We start from the raw sequence: 24,636 nt of genomic DNA, 5'->3' as shown, positions 1-24,636 counted from the left end.
AATGTAGACTTATGGGCAGTATGGTGGCACAGTGGTTAGTACTGCTGCCCCACAGTGCCAGGGACCTGGATTTGATTCTGGCCTTGGGTGACTACCCGTCTCTATGGAGTTTGCACGTTCTCCCCATGTTAGTGTGGGTTTCCTCCCTCGGTCCAAAAATAAGGAGAAAACATATTTAGGGGGACACTGAACCCTATGTAGTGGCTGCTGAAGATCTCCAACAGCAGGAATAGCTATACAGCATACAGTGAAGAAAGCCAGCCTTGGAAAGCAAACTGCTGGTTAAACCTCAGAAGCAACCCCAACAGAATGCAGTAAAAGTTACTGGGTTTTTATAGATGTTAAAATCTATAAGTGTTGTGGAACAGATTGGGGAGAATTAGCTCAGTAGTTAAGATTGTTCAAATTGGCTAAAGTAGTGAAACTGTAAAGCCATCGCCTTATTGGAGTGCATTTTCTTGCTTCTATTTCTCTAAACATTTGCTTTACTATAAAATCATCATAAGGAGTAGAGGACATAATTTATGGATTTCAAACCTCTCCTCATACTATACAAATTGCAAACACCATTGGGGGTAGTTGTTTCAAGTTTCCCTTCTGGGATTTGAACAATTATGTCCCATCAGCCACGCCCTTAACATTCCCCGACTGCTCTTTGTGGGAGTTTATTGGCAGGTGTGCTTTCTACATTGAAACAGTGACTATACTTTAAAAAAAAATACTTCATTGGCTGCAAAGCACTTTGAGAAATCTGATCACAAAGTGCCATATACATGCATGTATTTATTTGAATATTTAAGTGGATGGGATGCTGATTAAGCGTGCTGTTTTGGCTTAAGTGTGATGAGGGTTATACACCACATTTTCAGGTAGTGAATTCCAAGTCGTGGGTGAAGATAAAATAATTGATCAGCACTCTAATTCATTAACATAAATATAACATAAACGTTGGGGGGGAGGCATTGAGGTAATGTTAGTGGACTATTAATCCAGAAGCCTGGGCTGTGGGGAAATGGGTTGAAATTCCAACATGGCAGACTGATGGATTTTAAAATTGATAAATAAAATCTGGGAATTGAAAGCTGCTCTCAGTAATGGTGACTGCAAAACTATCATTGATTACAGAATCCCTTAATGCATCAAGTTTGCACTGCCACTCTGACAAGAGTATTTTATGATATGGAAATGCCGGCGTTGGACTGGGGTAAGCACAGTAAGAAGTCTCTCAACACCAGGTCCAACAGGTTTATTTGGCAGCACAAGCTTTCGGAGTCTCGCACCTTCATCAGGTGAGTGAGGACTTGTGTTCACAAACAGGGCACAAACTCAATTTACAAGATAATGGTTGGAATGTGAGTCTTTACAGGTAATCAAGAGTATTTTCCCCCAGGCCCTCTTTTTCCCCCTTTTTCTGTAATCCCACACATTTACCATGGCTAATCCCATCTAACCCACACATTTTTGGACACGAAGGGGTAATTTAGCATGTCCAATCCACTCGAGGCCAGAATTGAAACTAGGTGGTCCCCTAATGCTGTGAGGCAGAAGTACTAACCGCTGTGCCACCCTCTCTGGTTCACTATCTGCCAGCCTTAGCCTGTCTGGCCTACGTGTGACTCTACTGTTGGGTGGCACAGCAGCAGGGTTCAATTCCTGGCCTTGGGTCACTGTCTTTTTGTGGAGTCTGCATGCTCTCCCCCTATGTCTGTGTGGGTTTCCTCCTACAGTCCGAAAGACGTGCTGGTTAAGGTGTGTTGGCCATACTAAATTCTCCCTCAGTGTACCCGAACAGTGGTGACGAGGGGATTTTCACAGTAACTTCATTGCAGTGTTAGTGTAAGCCTACTTGTGACTAATAAGTAAACTTTAAACTTCTAATTTGCCCCATTGGGATTGAGGATCCAGCCTCATTGAGATTTGAACCCAGGTCTTTGGGCTCCCAGGCCAGGACACTCTTCCTGCGCCACTGCCTCTGCCTGTGGGTAATGCTGACCAGATAGAGACAACTCTCTCAGCTATCGATCAGTCTGCACTCGATGAGCTGGGGCTGCGCTGGATGATGCGGCTGTTGATTGAGAGTGGCTGGTGGCGCGGCCTAGTCGCGGGGGGTTGTGCCCAGTCATCGTGCAGAGTGAGAGAGCCCGGTAAAGCCGCCCGGAGAGCCTGAGGCCGCAGCTCGAACCCCCCAGCCCAGCCCAGCCCAGAGCCCAGCCTTTCCCCAGCTGCCGCCGCCATGAAGGACACGGCCGGGAAGCACAAGCCCAAGGAGCCGGCCCCGGACAAGGCCAAGCCGGCTGCCGGGCCGCCGGCCCCCGATGTGGAGATGAAGGATGTGTCGGCCGAGTGCGAGCAGCCGGAGAGCGGCGAGAAGAGTCAGAAAGAGCTGGACCTGATCACCCTGGAGGGTAAAATATCCCAAATAACCCAGTTATACTGTGAGGGGGTTAGGGGGCAGAGAGTCACCCTGAGGGTAAAATACCCCAAAATATAAACCCCAAAATATATAACCCAGTTAACCAGGGGCTGGGGGCAGAGAGTCACCCTGAGGGTAAAATACCCCAAAATATATAACTCAGTTAACCAGGAGCTGGGGGGCAGAGAGCTGGATCACCCTGAGAGTAAAATACCCCAAAATATATAACCCAGTTAACCAGGGGCTGGGGGCGGAGAGCTGGATCACCCTGAGAGTAAAATACCCCAAAATATAAACCCCAAAATATATAACCCAGTTAACCAGGGGCTGGGGCAGAGAGCTGGATCACCCTGAGGGTAAAATACCCCAAAATATAAACCCCAAAATATATAACCCAGTTAACCAGGGGCTGGGGGCGGAGAGCTGGATCACCCTGAGGGTAAAATACCCCAAAATATATAACCCAGTTAACCAGGGGCTGGGGCAGAGAGCTGGATCACTCCGAGGGTAAAATATCCCAAATAACCCAGTTAAAGAGTGAGGGGTTGGGGGACAGAGAACTGGATCACCCTGAGGGTAAAATATCCATCTTATAAACCCCAAACAACCCAGTTAAACAGTTGTGGTTGGGGGCAAAGAGCTGGATCACCCTGAGGGTAGAATATCCCAAATTATAAACCCTAAATAACCCAGTCAAACTGTGGGGGTTAGGGGTCAGAGAAGTATATCACCTTAGAGGGTAAAATATCCCAAATTGTGAACCCAAAATATATTACCCCGTTAACTAGGGACTGACGGCAGAGAACTGGATCACCCTGGAGGGTAAAATATCCCAAATAACCCAGTTAAAACAGTGAGGGGTTAGGGGGCAGAGAGCTATATCACACTGGAAGGTAAAAGATCCCCAAATAACAATGTCTAATAAACCCAATGTAAAATGACCCAGCTAAGCTATAGGGGTATTGGAAGTTGAGAGCTGGATCTTTTTGATTTGATTTATTATTGTCAATATATTGGGATACAGTGAAAAGTATTGTTTCTTGCGCGCTATGCAGACAAAGCATACCATTCATAGAGAAGGAAAGGGGAGGGTGCAGAATGTAGTGTTATAGTTGTGTAGGTGTAAGGTGTAGAAAGATCAACTTAATGCAAGGTAGGTCCATTCAAAAATCTGATGTCAGCAGAAAAGAAGCTGTTCTTGAGTCGGTTGGTACGTGATCTCAGACTTTCGTATCTTTTTCCCGATGGAAAAAGGTGGAAGAGAGAATGTCCGGGGTGCGTGGGGTCCTTGATTATGCTGGCTGCTTTTCCGAGGCAGCGGGAAGTGTCGACAGAGTCAATGGATGGGAGGCTGGTTTGCGTGATGGATCTGATCACCCGGGATGGTGACATCAGTGCAGCTTAAACCCATTAAACGAAATGATTCCAGATAAATAGTAGGTATTCGGGCAGAGAACTAAATCTGATCATCTTGAAGAATAAATAACCACAAATCATAAACCTAACAATCCCAGTCTAAACAGAGTGGGGCTGAGAGCTGATCTCATCACCCTGGAGGGTTAAATATGCACTAAGTACAAACCCCAGCCCGAAATATCCCAGTTAAACAGTGGGGTTTGAGGTCAAAGTGTGACCACCCTACCCATAAAATAGACCCTTACACGAGATTGCCTTAGCGATAGTTAGGCTGGGATAATTAAATATTTAGTTAGTGGGACTGCGAGGTGCATGCATCTGACCGCATTGGAAGGTAAACAATATTACAGTTAGGGTAACATAATACACCAGCAATAAATGCTGGCCTAGCCAACAAAGCCCACATATTAAATAAAAGCCCCACTGAAGTAAAGTATCCCAGATAAATAGTGGGAGTTAGGGGCAGAGAGCTGATCACATTGATCACAAAATATAAATACCTGTAGTTCATCATCAACAACAATATAGACAGGTCATCATTCATATGGTTCAGCATCATGCATAACTTGAATGATATATAAACTGTGGTAATAAAATGTGGAGTACGGGGCAGAAATCTGGATGGATCTGATCCCCTCAGTGTAAAATATAATCACGGGCAAAAAATTAATACAGACATATACAGTGTATATTAATAAGTTAGTGCCAGAGAACTGGGTGGTCTGACCTGGAGAAAATGGTACTTATCACGCATACAAATGTTGGCCTTGTAGTATAATGGTTAAGTTGCTGGAGAGTGACCTAGAGTTCAAATTCCGCCAAGGCAATTCAGTTAATTAAACAAATTTGAAATTAAAAAACTAACATCATGGTGGCACAGTGGTTAGCACTGCTGCCTCACAGCTCCAGGGACCTGGGTTCAATTCCGGCCTTGGGTCACTGTCTGTGGGGAGTTTGCACATTCTCCCCATGTCTCCATGGGTTTCCTCCCACAGTCCAAAAATGTGCAGGTTTGATTGATTGGCCATGGTAATTTAGCCCCTCAGTGTCAGGGAGATTAGCAGGGTAAATACGTGGGCTGACGGGAATAGGGCCGGGGTGGAATGGGCTGAATGGCCTCTTTCTGCACTGTAGGGATTTTGTAATCACTAATGGAGAGCATGAAACGACCAGATTATTGTAAAAACCCATCAAGTTCACTAATGTCCATTAGGGAAGGAAATCCACCATCCTTACCTGGATGGCTTACACACACCCTTAGCAAGGTGGTTGACCCTTAACTGCCCTCTGAAATGACCTATCACGCCACTCAGTTGTACTCATAAAAAAGATAGATCACTAACACCTTCCTAAAGGGCAATTGGGGATGGGTAATAAATGCTGTCCTTGCCAGTGCCGTCCATACCCTGTGAATGAGTGGAAGAAAAACATACTATAACCAACATTAAATTAATATAAGTATCATCTGGAATGTTATTGGATGAAAGTAGTAGGAGTGTTTGCAGAGAGATGGTTTTGATAACCTTGATGGGTAAAATGTCCACTGTGAAATGTATAATAATTTTCCATAAATTCTGCTGCTCATGTCATAACTCGCACTAACTCCTATTCACCATCATCACTGCACTCACTGTCATACATGGCCCCCTGTTAAGCAATACCTTGATTTTAAAATTCTCACTTTTCCAATGCCTCCATGACCTCACCCTTCCCGATTACTGTAATCTCCTCCAGCCCGACAAATCTCCGAGATATCTACACTTTAATTCTAGCCTTGAATAAATCTGATTTGCAATAGATCTATGGAGAGAGAGCACTGCACAGAATTTTTAAAAATATTATAGAATTGCATTGTTTGTGGCAGTTAATCCTTTGCATATTATCAGTCAGTAAACATTTATCAATTGCATCAAAATCAAAAATCCGTTGTGTGGATTGGCCCAGTTGTTGGTATTTTGATACCTGATTTTGGGAATGCCACTGACTCTGACAGAGCATCTTACCCATGTCACCCCCCTGTCCTATCCCTGTAACCCCGCACATTTACCTGGCTAATTCCCCTAACCTACACATCTTGGGGATACTCGGGGACAATTTACCATGTCCAACCCACCTAACCTATCTTTAGACTGTGGGAGGAAACCGGAGCACCTGGAGGAAACCCACGCAGACACGGGGAGAATGTGCAAACTCCACACAGACTGTCACCCAATGCCAGAATTGAAATTGGGTCCCTGGCGCTGTGAGGCAACATTGCTAACCACTGTGCCACCATGCCACCCAAATGTGAATAGATTCCGCCTCTAACGTAAATTGAATTCTACTGCCTGTGGGCGGCATGGGAGAGGGCCTGGGTAAGATACTCTGAGAGAGTTGGTGCAGGCCTGATGAGTTGAATGGCCTGAGTGGCACTATAGGGATTCTATAAAGGGTTTAAGAACAGAAAGTAGTGGCTGATGAAAAGCAAGAACAAACAAACTTACATTTCCACAGCATAGAAAAGCAAAACACAGTGGATGCTGAAAATCTGAAATAAAAACAAAATACTGGTAATGTTCAAGGAGTAATATTTAAGGGCGGCACAGTGGTTAGCACTGCTGCTTCACAGCTCCAGGGACCTGGGTTCGATTCCCGGCTTGGGTCACTGTCTGTGTGGAGTTTGCACATTCTCCTCGTGTCTGCGTGGGTTTCCTCTGGGTGCTCCGGTTTCCTCCCACAGTCTAAAGATGCGCGGGTTAGGTTGATTGGCCATGCTAAAATTGCCTTTCGTGTCCTGGGATGCGTAGGTTAGAGGGATTAGTGGGTAAATATGTAGGGATATGGGGGTAGGGCCTGGGTGGGATTGTGGTCGGTGCAGACTCGATGGGCCGAATGGCCTCTTTCTGTGCTGTAGGGTTTCTAAGATTTCTAAGAACTCGAGTTCTGTTTTTATTGCATTTCTGTACCGCCTTTCAGAATCTTGGGATGTCCTGGCTTTACAGCCAATGATTTCTTTTGAAGTGTAGGTACTGTTGTAATGTAGCCAAAACATTTAAACTCAGCAAGGGCTCACAAAGTGTGGGAAGTGACCAGATCATTATTTTTGACTTGTGTTGACTGAGGGATAACATAGAAACAAACTAGAAGCAGGAGTAGGCCATTCGGCCCTTCAAGCCTGCTCCGCCGTTCATTTTGATCATGGCCGATGTTGGACAGGACACTGAGAATTCCCCTACATAGCGCTTTGAAATCTTTTACATTCACCTGAGAGGGCCTCGATTTAACATTTCATCCAAAGGCTGGCTGTTTCAAACAATCTTTTTTAACAGGCGTTGCTTTATTTCTGAGCAATGATGTGAAGATTATCATTTGAGAAACCATCCCCAATCCTGCACTGTGGTGGTTAACACACATTGCCTCAGTGGAGTAAGCTGGTTACCATTGTGTTGCTGCCATTTCAGCTGAAATTCTGAGGTTAAGCTGAAGTCCTTACAACCACCTATTATTTTCTAATGCATATAAGTGAAATTGGATGTATTTTATTCAGAATTGCTTTCCAACAACTGATAGCTAAAGTGGCTGTTTGCAGCTTAACTGCTGATGTGCTCTATATAGCTGTAAGGAATTGTTCACCCTCAAGGATAAGCATTTGTAATGATTTATTACCAGTTCACAATCCAAATTCAAGAAGGATGGAAGTGCTCACCTTTTCCCCCTATATTGTACATTGTGATACATTATACATAATAAGAGAGCAGGAAACTGATCAGCATGGCTTATTTTTAATGTCAATTCAGTATTTCCTTCCACTTCAAAAATGTTCTTTTTAATTCATTCATGGGATTTAGGGGCAGGTGATGGCCGAGTGGTAATATCGCTGGGCAGCACGGTGACTCGGTGGTTAGCACTGCTGCCTCACAGCGCCAGGGACCCGGGTTCAATTCCAGCCTTGGGTGGCTGGCTTGGGTGCGGAGTTTGCACATTCTCCTCGTGTCTGCATGGGTTTCCTCCGGGTGCTCCGGTTTCCTCCCACACTCCAAAGATGTGCAGGCTAGGTTGATTGGCCGTGCTAAATTGACCCCTCGTGTCGGGGGGGGGGTTAGCAGGACATTCATGTGGGGTTACGGGGATAGAGCCTGGGTGGGATTGTGTCCGGTGCAGGCTCAGTGGGCTGAATGGCCTCCTTCTGCACTGTTGGGATTCTATGATCATAGAAATCATAGAAACCGTACAGTCCAGAAGGAGGCCATTCGGCCCATCGAGTCTGCACCGACCACAATCCCACCCAGGCCCTACCCCCATATCCCTACATATTTACCCGTTAATCCCTCTAACCTACGCATCTCAGGACTGTAAGGGGCAATTTTTAGCATGGCCAATCAACCAAACCCGCACATCTTTGGACTGTGGGAGGAAATCGGAGCACCCGGAGGAAACCCACGCAGACACGAGGAGAATGTGCAAACTCCACACAGACAGTGACCCAAGCCGGGAATCGAACCCAGGTCCCTGGAGCTGTGAAGCAGCAGTGCTAACTACTGTGCTACCGTGCCGCCCAGATGATGATTCTCTGTGGGCATGACTGGCTAGACTAGCATTTATTGCCATCCCTAATTGCCCTTGAGAAGGTGGTGGTGTCTTCTCGAACTGCTGCTGTTAATGAGGGAGTTCCAGGATTTTATCTGATGCTGTTCTGTAATTGAGCAGATTGTTGGTGACTGATAAATATGATGCATCAGAACAGCATGGTGAGGGATGGGTGCTATTAATTGTTCAGTGGGTGATGCTGGCCAGACCACACTTATTTTATTGCCTTTTCTCGCTAGCTGCCCTGAGAGGGTGATGAGCCACCACCTTGAATCATTGCCATCTTTCTATTGACAGAGTTCCCATGCGGGTTTTAGATAAGGGATGACAGGCGAGTGACCCTCAATGTGCTAAAATTGCAGCAGCATCAGCCTTCAAACCTATTCCTGCTTGGTATGTCTGCCTGCTAGTTGTTTGCTTTGGAGTTGTTGTATTGCTGCCTTCCATTTTGTTTGGCTGTTTAGTTGTTCGGAAACTAAGCATGAATGTTGTGATGGAAGTGGTAACTGCACTGTGAAACCTGCAGCTATTTGCATCTGGTAATGTTATCCTGGGATTTTTGTATGGTAGCAGAGTATAATGATCTTGTGTGGCAAATTCTGTCGTTCAGAAACTTCTGGTCTACCTATGCGATACACCAACTTAGATGGATTTCTTTCAGAAAATAAGATTTTGGAATGTGCCATATGAGTGATTTGAGACGAGATGTGGTAAACCATAAAATGCCTACAGTGCAGAAAGAGGCCATTCGGCCCATTGAGTCCTCACCGACTCCAAAAGAGCTTCCCACCCAGGCCCTCGCCTCCACCCCATAACCTGGGGATAGTTTTATGCACATACTAGTTTCCTGCAGTATCGTGGCCAATCCACCTAAACGGCACATCTTTAGACACTAAGGGGGAATTTAGCATGGCCAATCAACTTAACCTGCACATCTTTAGACTGGGTGGAAACCGGAGTACCCGGGGGAAACCCACATGGGGAGAACTTGCAAACACCATCCAGACATTCACCCAAGGCCAGAATCAAACTCGGGTCCCTGGTGCTGTCAGGCAGCAGTACTAACCACTGTGCTACCGTGCCGCCCCAAATGGTAATAAGCTTAGGGAAATAGCTGACCTTTGACCTTGGATCTTAAAGCTCCCCATGACTGAGGTTTCCTTCCCGTCATGTCTGGGTCTTTTGTACGCTGCCGCTTAATGATGGAGATTGTTTGCTGTGATTCATCAACAATTCCATTCTCAGATGAACCGTGGCCTTTTTGCATCCAGCAGATCCCATTTTGAATCAATCTGAGTTAGATTGCTGTTTATAGGCAAGATCAAATTCTCTTAGTGAGCCAGTTGGGACTTTTCTTCACCATCGCCTCGTGCAAATGCCTCATCTTTGTTGCGGTTTACCAAATTTGATAACTTCAGTTTCACACTTGCAGTGGTGGCATTTGAATTCTCAATCTCTGGATGGTGGTTATTTTAATGCCCAGAACCATTGCATTGTATATCTGTCTAATTTCTACCAATACGATTTTAATTCATTGCTATCATGAGGGATGATGACCGTTTCAGCAGTGACAGAGTACAGGAGATATTTCTCACCTCATTTTATATTTGTACAAGATATGTGGAGAAAAGAAACTGGAAATAATCTGGTTTCCATTGATAACTTATTTAGTTATATCATTGAGCTTTCAGTGTATAGTCAAGAAAATGGACACCAAACCTAAGATGGAGACATCAGGAGGGTTATATAAATCAGTTTTAAGAGGTCCTTTGAGGTAGTGGTGAAGCTGAGAGGCTTTGGGAGAGAATCTCCGAGTTTGTCAGTCAGTTGGAAACATAGATGTCAAGTGGTGGGGCAGAGGTATGGGAGGGGTCACCAAAGGTCAGGCTAAGGAGAAAGAGGAGCACAGGGCTGGTTGTAGGCCTAGGTGAGCTTACAGAGTTTGCTGGCTGCGGTCAAGGCCACAAAGGAATTTAGATTTGTGGATGAAAATTTTCAATTCAGTTTATGTTTTAATGACAGTGTAAGCACAGGACAGCTTCATTGAACCTCCTGCGATTTCTAGAAAACTAGTTTAAAAATAGCCTTGTTTGGGTGGCACCGTGGTAAGCACAACTGCCTCACAGCGCCAGGGGCCCAGGTTCAATTCTGGCCTCGGGTGACAGTCTGTGTGGAGTTTGCGCGTTCCCGCCGTGTCTGCATGGGTTTCCTCCGGGTGCTCCGATTTCCTCCCACACTCCAAAGATGTGCCAGTTCAGTGGATTGGCCGTGCTAAATTGCCCCTTGGTGTCGGGGGGGATTAGCAGGGTAAATAAATACATAGTGTTACGGGGGTAGGGCCTGGGTGGGATTGTTGCCGGTGCAGACTCGTTGGCTGAATGGCCTCTCTCTGCACTGTACCGATTCAGTGATTAAGTGTTTTAGAATTCAGATATTCATGTAGGACTAATTAATCCCATCCTTGTTACTTGATCCCACAGAGGTCTTTACTGCGGGTCTTCTGAAGGATGCCTTCAAGTGTTACACATTGCATTCAGGGACACATCTGATGGCCAGCTAATAACATGCCTCTGGAATGACCAAGTATATTTTTCATTCCTAGGCTTGCAATAAAAATTACAAGAAATTTGCCCTAGAAATGGATATACTATCAGAGTGATTCCGTTTATGGTGGATGTAATCGATTGGAATTGATAGATTTTCAGAGCACGCAGAGGGCATTGTGTATTGCAGAGACTAGTGAGCATTAAGGCTGTTGCTTCTCACGTTCTCTGAACACTGGGGAACTAAGTGAATTTTGACCCATGTAATCTGTCTGTGTGGAATGTCCCCTAATATGGAACCCATCCTGCAGGAAGAAAGAAACCCTACAGTACAGAAAGAGGCCATTCAGCCTCTTTCAGTGGAGGCTGGAGGAAAATTAGTTTTCTGCGGTATCTGGCAGACCTGTGCAGTGCGTTAGATTCCCATGGAGTGGTTCATGGTGCTTATACACTGTTTTGCAACAATATGGATGTTATCAACAAAGTGTGATGAGGGGGGGAAATGTTAAAAGAAGTAAACTTGATTCCTTTTTTAAGATTCCGTCTCCCCGTTGAAATATACAGAGATGGAACTTTGCAAGATGCAGCCAAGTGTGGGTGGGTGATGTCCCAGGGGCTCTGGAGCTAGATGGTGGGAATCCAACTAACTACAAAAGGTCGTGAATGTAGCCCAATCCATCATGCAAACCAGCCTCCCATCCATTGACTCTGTCTACACTTCCTGCTGCCTTGGCAAAGCAGGCAGCATAATTAAGGACCCCATGCACCCCGGACATTCTCTCTTCCACCTCCTTCCGTCGGGGAAAAAGATATGAAATCCTGAAGTCACGTACCAACCGACTCAAGAACAGTTTCTTCCCTGCTGCTGTCAGACTTTTGAATGGACCTACCTTGCATTAAGTTGATCTTTCTCTACACTCTAGCTATGACTGTAACACTACATTCTGCACCCACTCCTTTCCTCCTCTATGTACGGTATGCTTTGTCTGCGTAGTGCGCAAGAAACAATACTTTTCACTGTATACTAATACATGTCATGATGTGGAGATGCCGGCGTTGGACTGGGGTGAACACAGTAAGAAGTCTCACAACACCAGGATAAAGTCCAACAGGTTTATTTGGTAGCAAATACCACACATTGCCTGTGTCTGTACCTTTAAGACCTGGCTGGTTGTAGGGATTCGCATTCTAATCAGTATTCTGCAACTTGATTTTGTGTCTGTTTGCACTGTTTGAGAGCACATTTCCACTCCATCTGACGAAGGGGCAGCGCTCCGAAAGCTTATGGTATTTGCTACCAAATAAACCTGGTGGACTTTAACCTGGTCATCATAGAAATCATAGAAACCCTACAGTGCAGAAGGAGGCCATTCGGCCCATCCAGTCTGCACCGACCACAATCCCACCCAGGCTCTATCCCCACATATTTACCCGCTAATCCCTCTAACCTACGCATCCCAGGACTCTAAGGGGCAATTTTTAACCTGGCCAATCAATCTAACCCGCACATCTTTGGACTGTGGGAGGAAACCGGAGCACCCGGAGGAAACCCACGCAGACACGAGGAGAATGTGCAAACTCTACACAGACAGTGACCCGAACCGGGAATCGAACCCGGGACCCTGGAGCTGTGAAGCAGCAGTGCTAACCACTGTGCTACCGTGCCGCCCCAGGTGTTGTGAGACTTCTTACTAATACATGTGCCAATAATAAATCAAATCAAAATCAAGTCAAAATGACAAGAAGGCTAATGCAGTTCCACATAGTCTGAACAGATCACCTTCAAACACTTGTTTTTTTATTTCAGATATCAAAGAACATGTGAAGCAGATTGAGAAAGCTGTGTCGAGCAAAGAGCCACGGTTTGTTCTGCGGGCTCTGCGAGCTCTTCCTCCAACCTGTCGCCGATTGAACCCCACCGTTCTTTACAAGGCCATCAATGGCTTTTTTGTGTCAAACACATCAGTGCGGGATTTCCTGCTGGCTTTCCTTGAGGAGGTTGGTGTTGTGTGCTGAAAGTGGATGCCTTACTGGTTGTAAATGTGTGAATCAGAGGGGATTATTCAGTTGCACAAGGAATTCAACAAAGGTGCCAGATGAATCAGGAGCAGAGGTTGGCCACTCGGCCCCTTGAACATGTTCCGCCGATCATTGCTGCTGTTCTTTAAAAAGGTGCAGTTGAGTATTCCGTATTTACATAAGAACCAGGAGCAGGAGTAGGCCATCTGGCCCCTCGAGCCTGCTCTGCCATTCAATAAGATCAGGCTGATCCCTTCGTGGACTCAGCTCCACTTACCCGCCCGCTCACCATAACCCTTAATTCCTTTACTGTTCAAAAATTTATCTATCCTTGCCTTAAAAACATTCAATGAGGTAGCCTCAACTGTTTCACTGGGCAGGGAATTCCACAGATTCACAACCCTTTGTATGAAAAAGTTCCTCCTCAACTCAGTCCTAAATCTGCTTCCCCTTATTTTGAGGCCATGCCCCCTAGTTCTAGTTTCGCCTGCCAGTGGAAACAACTTCCCTGCTTCTATCTTATCTATTCCCTTCATAATCTTGTATGTTTCTATAAGATCTCCCCATATTCTTCTGAATTCCAATGAGTATAGCCCCAGTCTACTCAGTCTCTCCTCATAAGCCAATCCTCTCAACTCCAGAATCAACCTAGTGAATCTCCTCTGCAGCCCCTCCAGTGCCAGTACATCCTTTCTCAAGTAAGGATACAGGTACAGGTGTAAGTAAGCACACCTGAAGTGCAATGGGCCGGCCTCATCCTGGGCGAACCACCTTCATGATTGTGGTTTCACCCCTGCCAGATGGCTGAACTTCTGCCTAAACTCTGCTTTCTCTCCCTCCCTATCACCATATCCTTGATTCCCATAGAATCCCTACAGTGCAGAAGGAGGCCATTCGGCCCATCAAGCCTGCACTGACAACAATTCCACCCAGGCCCTAATCCCCATAACCCTAAGTATTTAGTTTGCTAATCCCCCTGACACTAAGGGGCACTTTAACATGGCCAGTCAGCCTAACCCACACATCTTTGGACTGTGGGAGGAAACCGGAGCACCCGGAGGAAACCCACGCATACACGGGGAGAACGTGCAAACTCCACACAGACAGTGACCCGAGGCCGGAATTGAACCCAGGTCCCTGGTGCTATGATGCAGCAGTGCTTGCCACTGTCCATGGTGTCTAAAATGGAATCCTTAACTAGTTCACCTGAATTCCTTCTCAAAGAATTATCTGGGATTTGCCACTCTGTCTGCCTAGCATTGAGACCGAAATTTGACTTGTCAAGCTGTCTTGCATCAACCGGTTTGGATTATATTAACATTTGCAGCAATAATCTGCTTTTAGGATCTGCACAGGATGAATGAGTGAGTTAAACCCTCATTACTGATTATCAAAGACGTGAATTAACAATTGCTTATTGACTTTAGAGTTATTGATGTAACGATTGAAAGTATTAAACCAGCTAGTAGGATGAATTGATGGAATAAAGGCAGTTCAGTTATGTTGTGTAATTTCAGCATTAACTGCTGATTTTACAATTGAGATCAGTGGTCTGAAATTGATGTGAGTACGATTAAATTAGGATTCAACTCCTTAGACATCTGATTGGTTTATTTTTTATTTATTAGTCACAAGTAGGCTCACATTCACACTGCAATGAAGTTACTGTGAAAATCCCTTAGTCGCCACACTCCGACATTGTTCGGGTGCACTGAGGGAGAATTTAGTATGGCCAATGCACCTAATTAGCACGTCTTTCAGACTGTGGGAGGAAACCGGAGCACCCGGAAGAAACCCACGCAGACCCAGGGAGAACGTGCACACTCCACACAGACAGTGACCCAAGCTGGGAATCGAACCTGGGTCCCTGGCGCTGTGAGGCAGCAGTGTAACCACCGTGCTGCCCCCTTAACACAGATTGCATAGCCAAACTACTGAATAAAATCTACATGCTCTTAGTTAGTAATGTTTCAAGAATTGATGCGACCATGTCTTTGTGAGCCAGTGTCGGTGAAATGCTCTTAGCTGTCAAACCATGATCAAGCAGGGGACGAAGTTAGCCCATTGCACTGGGGGTGCACTGACGCCTGAGATCGTGGTTTCCCTAAGCTCGGGTAGAGTATAGGATCAGGGTAGCCAATGAGGTTAAACCAAGGCTTTACCTGATGCAATTTTTTAAAGCCACCTCGGCCTTTTGGGGGATGCAATGCTTCATCCTCTCAGCTTGGATCTTGTTTGATCGAGCCCAAGGTGGGATGCAAACTCTTGTCAGCTTGGATCTGGTTTGTCCCTTGTGGGGACCATGGTCGGACTTGATTTGAATTGGCTTTTTTGATTAGAAATAAAGTACCAAAAAAATAATGCTGCCTCGCCTTTATCTGGAAGCTTGTTGTTCACATTCTGACACAGTAGAGTATTGTTAGCTTCACCCGATAGGGTATGCTACAGAAAAGCAGCTTCACACAGTGTGTTAAATCACCAAAAAGAGATTCAGGAGGCCTGCATAGCCAGTGTATTTAAAAATGATCAATTAAAAATAACTGCACTGAAAACTGCGTAACGTATTACATGACATGCATCATTCTTGTTTTAGCCCATGGATACAGAGGGAGACGTGCAGTTTCGCCCTCGGACGGGGAAGGCAGCCACGGTGCCTCTTTTACCTGAGGCAGAGGCCTATTTGCAGCTTTTACTAGTTATTTACTTGACAAACAACAAACGCTACACTGAGGTGAGTGAGATTCAGCTTCAAAGATAGCCATTCAGGAGAAACTTTTACGCTGCAGAACCTCAGATGAGCAGTGACACGAGTCCCACTCATTTGTAAATCACTTGCAGATTAGTTTTGTAATTTTCTGGCTTTTGTAACAGTTAAAGAAAGAATTTTGCATCCTCTAGATAACCCAAGTTCTTTCACAACCAATGAAATGCATTTGAAACGCAGTTACTGTTTTGTTGGCAAATGTGACAGCTGCTTTGTACACAACATCGCTAATGAAATACATGATCAAACAGTATATTTAATAATAAGAAAATTAAAGATACAGTGAACAGTTTTGGTCTCCTTGGCTAAGGAAAGATATACTGGTGTTGAACTGGAAACTTTCCTGCTGAGTTGGTGACTCAACAAAGTTCGTTCCGACAAAGTAACAAGCATTTATTCACGAAAGACTGCATGCAGTTTTGGCTGAAACTTGGGTTCAGAGAGCAGTTATTACAATTTGCTAATTCCTCCCCAAGCCCGCACTTACACAAAGAAACAGTTCAGTATTTATACATAATCATTATCAGTTTTCGTGACCAGAGCATATTCAGGAATTCGATTAATAATAGAATCATAAGCAATGTTATTAATCATGTCATAACTTGCTGACCTCCTAGAACTCTTTGTCTCATCATTCATGCCCTTACCTTGTCCTTTGATGGAACAGAAGAAGGTCGGTGACTCCTTCCTCCCTGACCTTATCTTGTTTTATTTACTCATACAGCCTTATTAACTCTTACAGTGGTCTGGCATTTCGAAGTAGCTTTGGTCAGCCGTTCCTTATATTGTCACAAATAGTTGACCAATTTTCCCATCATGCCATTACTGAATTCGTACAACTTCACACTGGCATTGGAGGCAGTCCAGAGAAGGCTCACCAGGTTGATCCCGGGTATGGAAGGATTTTCTTTTGAGGAGAGGCTGAGTAGGTTGGGCCTGTACTCACTGGAGTTAGAAAAATGGGAGGCGACTTTATTGAGACATATCGGATTCTCAGGGGGCTGACAGGGTAGATGCTGAGAGGTTGTTTCCCTTTGTGGGAGAGTCTAGGACCAGAGGACATAATCTCAGTGCAAGGGTCGCTCATTTAGGACAGAATAATTTCTTCTCTCTGAGGATAATGCGTCTGTGGAATTCTTTACCGCAGCTGGCTGTAGAGGCTGGTTCCTCAAGTATGTTCGTGGCTGAGGTACAGATTTTTAATCAGTAAGGAAATCGATGGTTACGGGGATAAGCCGGGAAAGTGAGTTGAGGATTATCACATCAGATCAGTGATGACCTCATTGAATGATGGAGCAGAACTGATGGTCTGAACACTTCCTTCTCCTATATCATATGGTCCATGGAAAGACTTGTATTTCATGACCACTGGACATCTCAAAGCACCTTACAGCAAATGAAATAGTTGTTGCAGTGTAGTCTCTGTTGTAATGTAGGAACAGAGCAGCCAAAATGCTCTCCACAAACTTCCATAAACCTGAAATAATGACCAGATAAACTTTCTTCTTGTGATGGTGGTTGAGGGATATATAATGGCCATGACACCAGGGGTAACTCCCCTCTTCTTCTTTAAAACAGTGCCATGGGATCTTATACCTCAATCTGATCAGGCAGATGGAGCCTCAGTTCAATGTCTGAACTGAAAGACAACACTCCCTCAGTACTTAGGTGCTCCCCCAGCACTGAGGCGCTCCCCCAGCACTGAGGCGCTCCCCCAGCACTGAGGCGCTCCCCCAGTACTGCACTGGAGTGTCTGTTTTGATTCTTTCTTTTGACTCAAACCTTTGAGTGAGGCTTGAACCTGGAACTTTGTGACTCAGAGGCGAGTGTGCTACCAACTGAGGCATGGCTGTAATTTGCGACGGTTGATACTAGCCGGGCCAAGAGAACTTCCCTGCCCTTTGATAGTGTAGTGCGATCACCTGAGCAGGTAGAACCTGGTAATAAAAATGCTGACCAAGCCAGCGGCGTCATCCTGTGAAGGAAATCTTTTTAAAATCCAGATTTTCTGAAGGCCTGATGGATAAAGGCACTGCTGGTTTAGCCTTAAATCATAGATCTTAAATCAGAGAGCCCTTGGTTAGGTTCAAAGTCTTTGTTGAGTTAAATGTGGCAATTTCCACACAACGTGTGACCTCACTGCCAGGAAATGTTGTGCCTTGCTCTCTGCTGGAATGCATGTTAAGATTCAAGAGAAAACAATTTGCATTCATATTAGCAACTTTAATGTGGTAACGAGGCCTCACAGGAGTGCTGACACTGAGCTGCAATAAAGAAACTATTGAAACGGGACCAAAGGTTTGGTCAAAGAAGCAACATTTAGGAGAGAGGGTTGGAGAGGTTTAGGAAGGGAACCTCAGCTTCGACAGTTGAAGGCGTGGCCATCAATAATGCACCAGTGAAAACAAGGATGCACGAGAGGCCAGAATTAGAAGAGCGCATTCATTTCAGTTCAGTTTTAGCTGTGATATCCACAGTGGTTGAAGCTTGTCACTACTGACTATTCACTCTTTCATTTAAAGAATACTGGCTTACAAGTGATACTGGAAGGCTGAGGTAGGGTTTAGCACCTTCAGAATAGAGTGGAAGTTGGCACTGAAGAAAACGCAATGCTCACGGCCTTATCTTGTATTTTTTAATGCAGGCACAGAAATGCTCAGACGATCTGATGCAAAAGATCGCTGCTCAGAATCGCCGTGCTCTCGACCTGGTTGCGGCTAAGTGCTATTATTACCACGCTCGCGTTTATGAATTTCTAAACAAACTTGATGCAGTCAGAAGGTGAGAAAATTGTTTCACTTTAGACCTTTAAAATATTAAAATATAACAATAATGAAAATGAAGGACAAAGCTTGGTTTGAACTGAGATAAAGTTTGGCAGTTAACTGGTGCATTTGTTATGGCAACACCTCCACCAATCCGAGTCCACTTTCCCACCAATCAACACTCTTTTCTCATGAAGTGTAAATTGTTGTTCCCTTTACATTTGGTACTCTTGTGAATTGTCCCGAGAAGTGCACGTTGAAAAGCTTCGACAACATGTCTTTTTTCAGCAATGCTCAAGTTCTATAGTGCCAAATGACTATTTGAAAATGAAGGAATTGGTATATTGGGAGATTGATATATCCTGATACTGTCCCATTGCCAAAAGTTACCACATTCTATCCCAGATGATAGGCACTAAGCCATTGTGATGAGGAACATAAGACCATAAGACACAGGAGCAGAATTAGGCCACTCGGCCCATCGAGTCTGCTCCGCCATTCAATCATGGCTGATATTTTTCTCATTCTCATCCTCCTGCCTTTTCCCCATAATCCCTGATCCCCTTATCAATCAAGAACTTATCTATCTCAGTCTTAAAGACACTCAATGACCTGGCCTCCACAGCCTTCTGCGGCTAAGAGTTCCACAGATTCACCACCCTCAGGCTGAAGAAATTCCTCCTCAATCTCCTGTTTTAAAAACGTGTTAAGTTTAATCCTTGTACTGTGTTTGCTGACATTAATAGTGGGAATACCTCAACTGGAGCTCAGGTCACCAACAAGGAAGAAAAATGTAGACATTGTCCCATTCTTGTTTGCTACCTGCTTAGAGTGCAAGAAGGTGCATAGAATCGTGGAAATTTCAGCTCAAAGCCATTTGGGTTATTACGTATGTGCTGGTTCCTCATCAGAGCTGGGTAATATAATTCCGCTTCCACGTGCCTTTCAATCAGAACCCCTAGAGATCAATGATTCTGAGGCCTGAGTATATTTACCCCTGCCATTTTCTTCTCCTTTGTTTTTCAAATTAATCCCCGATTGTAAAAGTAGTGGTTGTGCTGTAGAGGTGTGAGTAAACGGACGTGGTGATGGATAGGCTTTGGAGTTTAAAACTCAGCTCAGGGTCAAACTGAACACTAAGGTGTGTTTCAGTTGATAAGGGGTGAGGGGTGAATTAGTGGCAGAGGACATAGTTATGTGGTGGAGGCTGAAGATGATGGATATGCAGTTCCCTAAAAAAATATTTATTAAGACTAAAATGTCCCCAAATGCCGGTAGACTTGCTGCAGATTTTGACCTTGATGTGCTGCAGGATTTAGCGTTTAATTAAATAATCAATTTGCTTTCAGTAGCCGCTGTTTCATGATCTAGTAACCCTTTGTGAGATTAAAAAGCTTCTGACCTTCCACCCGTATGCTTCTAGTCTTAATTCTAAACCCACACCCACTTGCCTTCCATTCACAGACCGGGGGAATAATGTTTTTGACTCTTCGTGTTCTCAATCCCCTTTTGCAATCTTGAACATTTCTAACTGCTTCAACGTTCTCTGTTCCAGGGAATTCAAACTGATTATTCAGTAACTGTATCCTGTCACCCATGATAGCGTCCTCCCGAATCAAGCTTGCGTCCTTGCCTTTGCTTTGCTTGGCTTGGATAACCTTGAGGGAGAACCATTGTGTGGGGTGGGGGGAGTGGGGGATGTCAGGCACGGTTCCGGGACTTTTTTATCATTCATTTGTGGGTTGTGGGCCATCCCTAACTGCCCCTAAGAAGGTCGTGGTAAGCAGCAATTAGGGATTGCCAATAAATGTTGGCTTTGCCAGTGCTGCCCACATCATGCCCATGAAATAATTCAGGAAATGCATGTGTGTACTGTACTGTGACAGACCAGATTGGTATCTTCACTTTGGCCCCAGTGTAACCTTATAACCCTGTGAGTAACTAATCTGTTATTTCTCAGTTTCTTGCATGCACGCTTGAGGACAGCCACCCTTCGCCATGACGCTGATGGCCAGGCCACTCTGCTGAACCTGTTATTGAGAAACTACCTACAGTATAACCTGTACGATCAGGCAGAGAAGCTAGTCTCCAAATCCATTTTCCCAGAACAGGCTAATAACAACGAGTGGGCAAGATATCTGTATTACACTGGTGAGGCTCTTTCCAATCTTGCAATGTGAAGTAACTGTTAAACACGTATGCACTTTTAAAAGAAAGACTTGCATATATATAGTGCCATTGCCAACTTCAGGATGTTCCAAAGCAATTTTCAGCCATGAAGTATTTTCAAAGTGTAGTCCTTACTGTAATGTAGGAAATGTGGCAGCCACTTTGTGAACAACAAACTCTTACATACAGCAATGCGACAATGATCCAATAACCTATTTTTTTTCATGATGTTGATTGCGGGATTAATATTAGAACATAGAACATAGAACATAGAAAGCCACAGCACAAACAGGCCCTTCGGCCCACAAGTTGCGCCGATCACATCCCCACCTCTAGGCCTATCTATAGCCCTCAATCCCATTAAATCCCATGTACTCATCCAGAAGTCTCTTAAAAGACCCCAACGAGTTTGCCTCCACCACCACCGACGTCAGCCGATTCCACTCACCCACCACCCTCTGAGTGAAAAACTTACCCCTGACATCCCCCCTGTACCTACCCCCCAGCACCTTAAACCTGTGTCCTCTCGTAGCAACCATTTCAGCCCTTGGAAATAGCCTCTGAGAGTCCACCCTATCCAGACCCCTCAACATCTTGTAAACCTCTATCAGGTCACCTCTCATCCTTCGTCTCTCCAGGGAGAAGAGACCAAGCTCCCTCAACCTATCCTCATAAGGCATGCCCCCCAATCCAGGCAACATCCTTGTAAATCTCCTCTGCACCCTTTCAATGGCTTCAACATCTTTCCTGTAATGAGGTGACCAGAACTGCGCGCAGTACTCCAAGTGGGGTCTAACCAGGGTCCTATAAAGCTGCAGCATTATCTCCCGACTCCTAAACTCAATCCCTCGATTAATGAAGGCTAGTACGCCATACGCCTTCTTGACCGCATCCTCCACCTGCGAGGCCGATTTAAGAGTCCTATGGACCCGGACCCCAAGGTCCTTCTGATCCTCTACACTGCTAAGAATGGTACCCTTCATTTTATACTGCTGCTCCATCCCATTGGATCTGCCAAAATGGATCACCACACACTTATCCGGGTTGAAGTCCATCTGCCACTTCTCCGCCCAGTCTTGCATTCTATCTATGTCTCGCTGCAACTTCTGACATCCCTCCAAACTATCCACAACACCACCTACCTTGGTGTCGTCAGCAAACTTACCAACCCATCCCTCCACTTCCTCATCCAGGTCATTTATGAAAATGACAAACAGCAAGGGTCCCAGAACAGATCCCTGGGGCACTCCACTGGTCACTGACCTCCATGCAGAGAAAGACCCCTCCACAGCCACTCTCTGCCTTCTGCAGGCAAGCCAGTTCTGGATCCACAAGGCAACAGCCCCTTGGATCCCATGCCCTCTCACTTTCTCAAGAAGTCTTGCATGGGGGACCTTATCGAACGCTTTGCTGAAGTCCATATAGACCACATCCACCGCTCTTCCTTCGTCAATGTGCTTGGTCACATTTTCAAAGAACTCAACCAGGCTCGTAAGGCACGACCTGCCCCTGACAAAGCCGTGCTGACTACTTTTGATCATACTAAACTTCTCTAGATGATCATAAATCCTGTCTCTCAGGATCCTCTCCATCAACTTACCAACCACTGAGGTTAGACTCACCGGTCGGTAATTTCCCGGGCTGTCCCTGTTCCCTTTCTTGAATATAGGGACCACATCCGCAATCCTCCGGAACCTCTCCCGTCTCCATCGACGATGCAAAGATCATCGCCAAAGGCTCCGCAATCTCCTCCCTCGCCTCCCACAGTAACCTGGGGTACATCCCATCCGGTCCCGGCGACTTACCAACCTTGATGCCATTCAATAGTTCCAACACATCCTCTTTCTTTATGTCCACATGCTCGATCCTTTCTGTCCTCCGCAATCCAGCAGTACAACCACCCAGATCCCTTTCCACCGTGAATACCGAGGTAAAGTATTCATTAAGCACCTCCGCCATTTCTAACGGTTCCGCACAAACTTTTCCCCCTTCACCTTTTAAGGGTCCTATGCCTTCACATCTCATCCTTTTACTCTTGACATATTTGTAGAAAGCCTTGGGATTCTCCTTAATCTTACCCGCCAAGGTCTTCTCATGACCCCTTCTCGCTCTCCTAATTTCCTTCTTAAGCTCCTTCCTACATCGCGTATACTCCTCTAAATCCTTAACACCTCCTAGCTCTCTGAACCTTCTGTACGCCTCTCTTTTCTTATTTACCAGGTTCATCACAACCTTCGTGCACCACGGTTCCCGTACCCTACCAACACCCCCCTGTCTCATCGGAACGTTGTCATGCAGAGCTCCAGACAAACATTCCTTGAAAATCCTCCACTTTCCTTCGGTACTTTTCCCCAAGAATGCCTCCTTCCAATTTACCCGTCTAATTTCCTCCCTGATGACACTGTATTTCCCTTTACTCCAGAGAAACACTTTCCTAGCCTGCCTGACCCTATCTCTTTCCAATGCTATCGTGAAGGAGATAGAATTATGATCGCTATCCCCAAGATGCTCACCCACCGAGAGATCCTCCACCTGTCCAGGTTCATTAGCCAGCACCAGATCAAGAACAGCCTCTCCTCTAGTAGGCTTATCCACATACTGTGTCAGGAAACTCTCCTGGACACACCTAACAAACTCCTCTCCATCCAAACCCCTAGCCCTAGGGATATTCCAATCTATGTTTGGGAAATTAAAATCTCCCATCACGACAACTCTGTTATTCCTACATTGGCCAGGGCACATGCTGTTCTTTGGGAGAATGCCATTCGACCTTTTGTAAACACCAGTCGTAACCTCGGTTTGACCTTTCACCGAAAGACATCACCTCTGACGGTGTGGCACTCCCTCTCGGCCTAATTTCTGTGCTCAAGGTCTCTGAAGCGAGGCTTGAACCCACAATCTTCTTTTTCAGAGGCGAGACTGCTACCAGCTGAGTCACTGTGCGAATGCAGTCACTTGGGAATGAATACAAAATAAAGACATTTGTGAGACGTCGTGCCTTCTGAAATGCCCATTCAGTTATTCCCCAGTCACGACACAGCCTTTTCTCTTTTTGTGAGTGAATCATGGCTTTTGAAGTGTTACCAGTAATTACCTTCCACGTTGGCAGATCACCCATCACTCTAGGTAGCCGGTGAATACTCCTGTCGTACTGTCGTGCATTATATTATACACAGCTTGATTGCAAGTTGCTGTAACAAAGGTGTTTTACAGTTCCAGCAAAATGTCAGTTAGTCATTTTCTGTGTTGAATTATTTTCTGTAACTGCACACTTTATGGATGCTGATAGGATATTATTAGTATATCCAAATAGGTTTTGTGATTTTTTAAAAAAAAGAACCTCTTGTTTGTTGCCTTCAGGTCGTATTAAAGCAATTCAGTTAGAATACTCAGAAGCACGGAGAACCCTGACAAATGCTCTGCGTAAGGCTCCACAGCACACCGCAGTCGGCTTCAAGCAAACGGTGAGTAAAACCCTACAGCTCCTGTTTCAAAATAGTTTATAGCTTACTGGGGTGATTTTTAAAGATGAGTGTTTTCCTCCCTTAACTGCGTTCACAAAACTAATTTCATGAGGAATGTGTACTCCATTGCCAGGTTCATAAGTTGCTTATCGTGGTGGAGTTGCTATTGGGCGAGATTCCCGACAGGCTACAGTTCCGACAACCGTCGCTCAAGCGGTCCCTGATGCCATACTTCCTGCTCACTCAAGGTCAGTACAACGCAGCTCAACACAAGCATTTTGGCTTTAAATGAGGTTTAATTTTTTTTGTTCCCTTGGAACATCGGTCACCCTAAAACTTTCTCCTGAATTAAGCAAGTGAAGATTGCCTTGTGTGAACCTGTACCGGTGCCACTTATTTGCAAAGCATGCAACAGCGCCATCTAGTTGAAGTAAGTCATTTCACCCCTTGTGTGGACACCCCTTCAGCCACTTCAAACCAGTCTGTATGCAACTTTTCACAACATTGCACTATACAA

At 45.3% G+C, this 24,636-nt stretch overlaps 1 protein-coding gene across 1 annotated transcript in view; it reads left to right on the top strand.

Moving 5' to 3' along the window:
- Window positions 1-1,883: 1,883 nt before the first annotated feature.
- The window catches only part of psmd3 (proteasome 26S subunit, non-ATPase 3), a 38,241-nt gene continuing 15,488 nt past the window's right edge, over window positions 1,884-24,636 (top strand). The window contains exons 1-7 of the mRNA XM_078224068.1: window positions 1,884-2,405; window positions 12,746-12,936; window positions 15,551-15,688; window positions 18,366-18,502; window positions 20,447-20,637; window positions 24,016-24,119; window positions 24,253-24,367. Coding sequence (XP_078080194.1) covers window positions 2,234-2,405; window positions 12,746-12,936; window positions 15,551-15,688; window positions 18,366-18,502; window positions 20,447-20,637; window positions 24,016-24,119; window positions 24,253-24,367 — 1,048 coding nt within the window. The 5' untranslated portion in view covers window positions 1,884-2,233. The remainder of the gene's footprint in view (window positions 2,406-12,745; window positions 12,937-15,550; window positions 15,689-18,365; window positions 18,503-20,446; window positions 20,638-24,015; window positions 24,120-24,252; window positions 24,368-24,636) is intronic.

Source organism: Mustelus asterias, chromosome 11, assembly GCF_964213995.1.
Source record: "Mustelus asterias chromosome 11, sMusAst1.hap1.1, whole genome shotgun sequence".
NCBI classification, from domain to species: Eukaryota; Metazoa; Chordata; class Chondrichthyes; order Carcharhiniformes; family Triakidae; genus Mustelus; species Mustelus asterias.
Note: the sequence above shows the minus strand (reverse complement) of the source record. Positions and strands in the feature narration are given on the sequence as shown.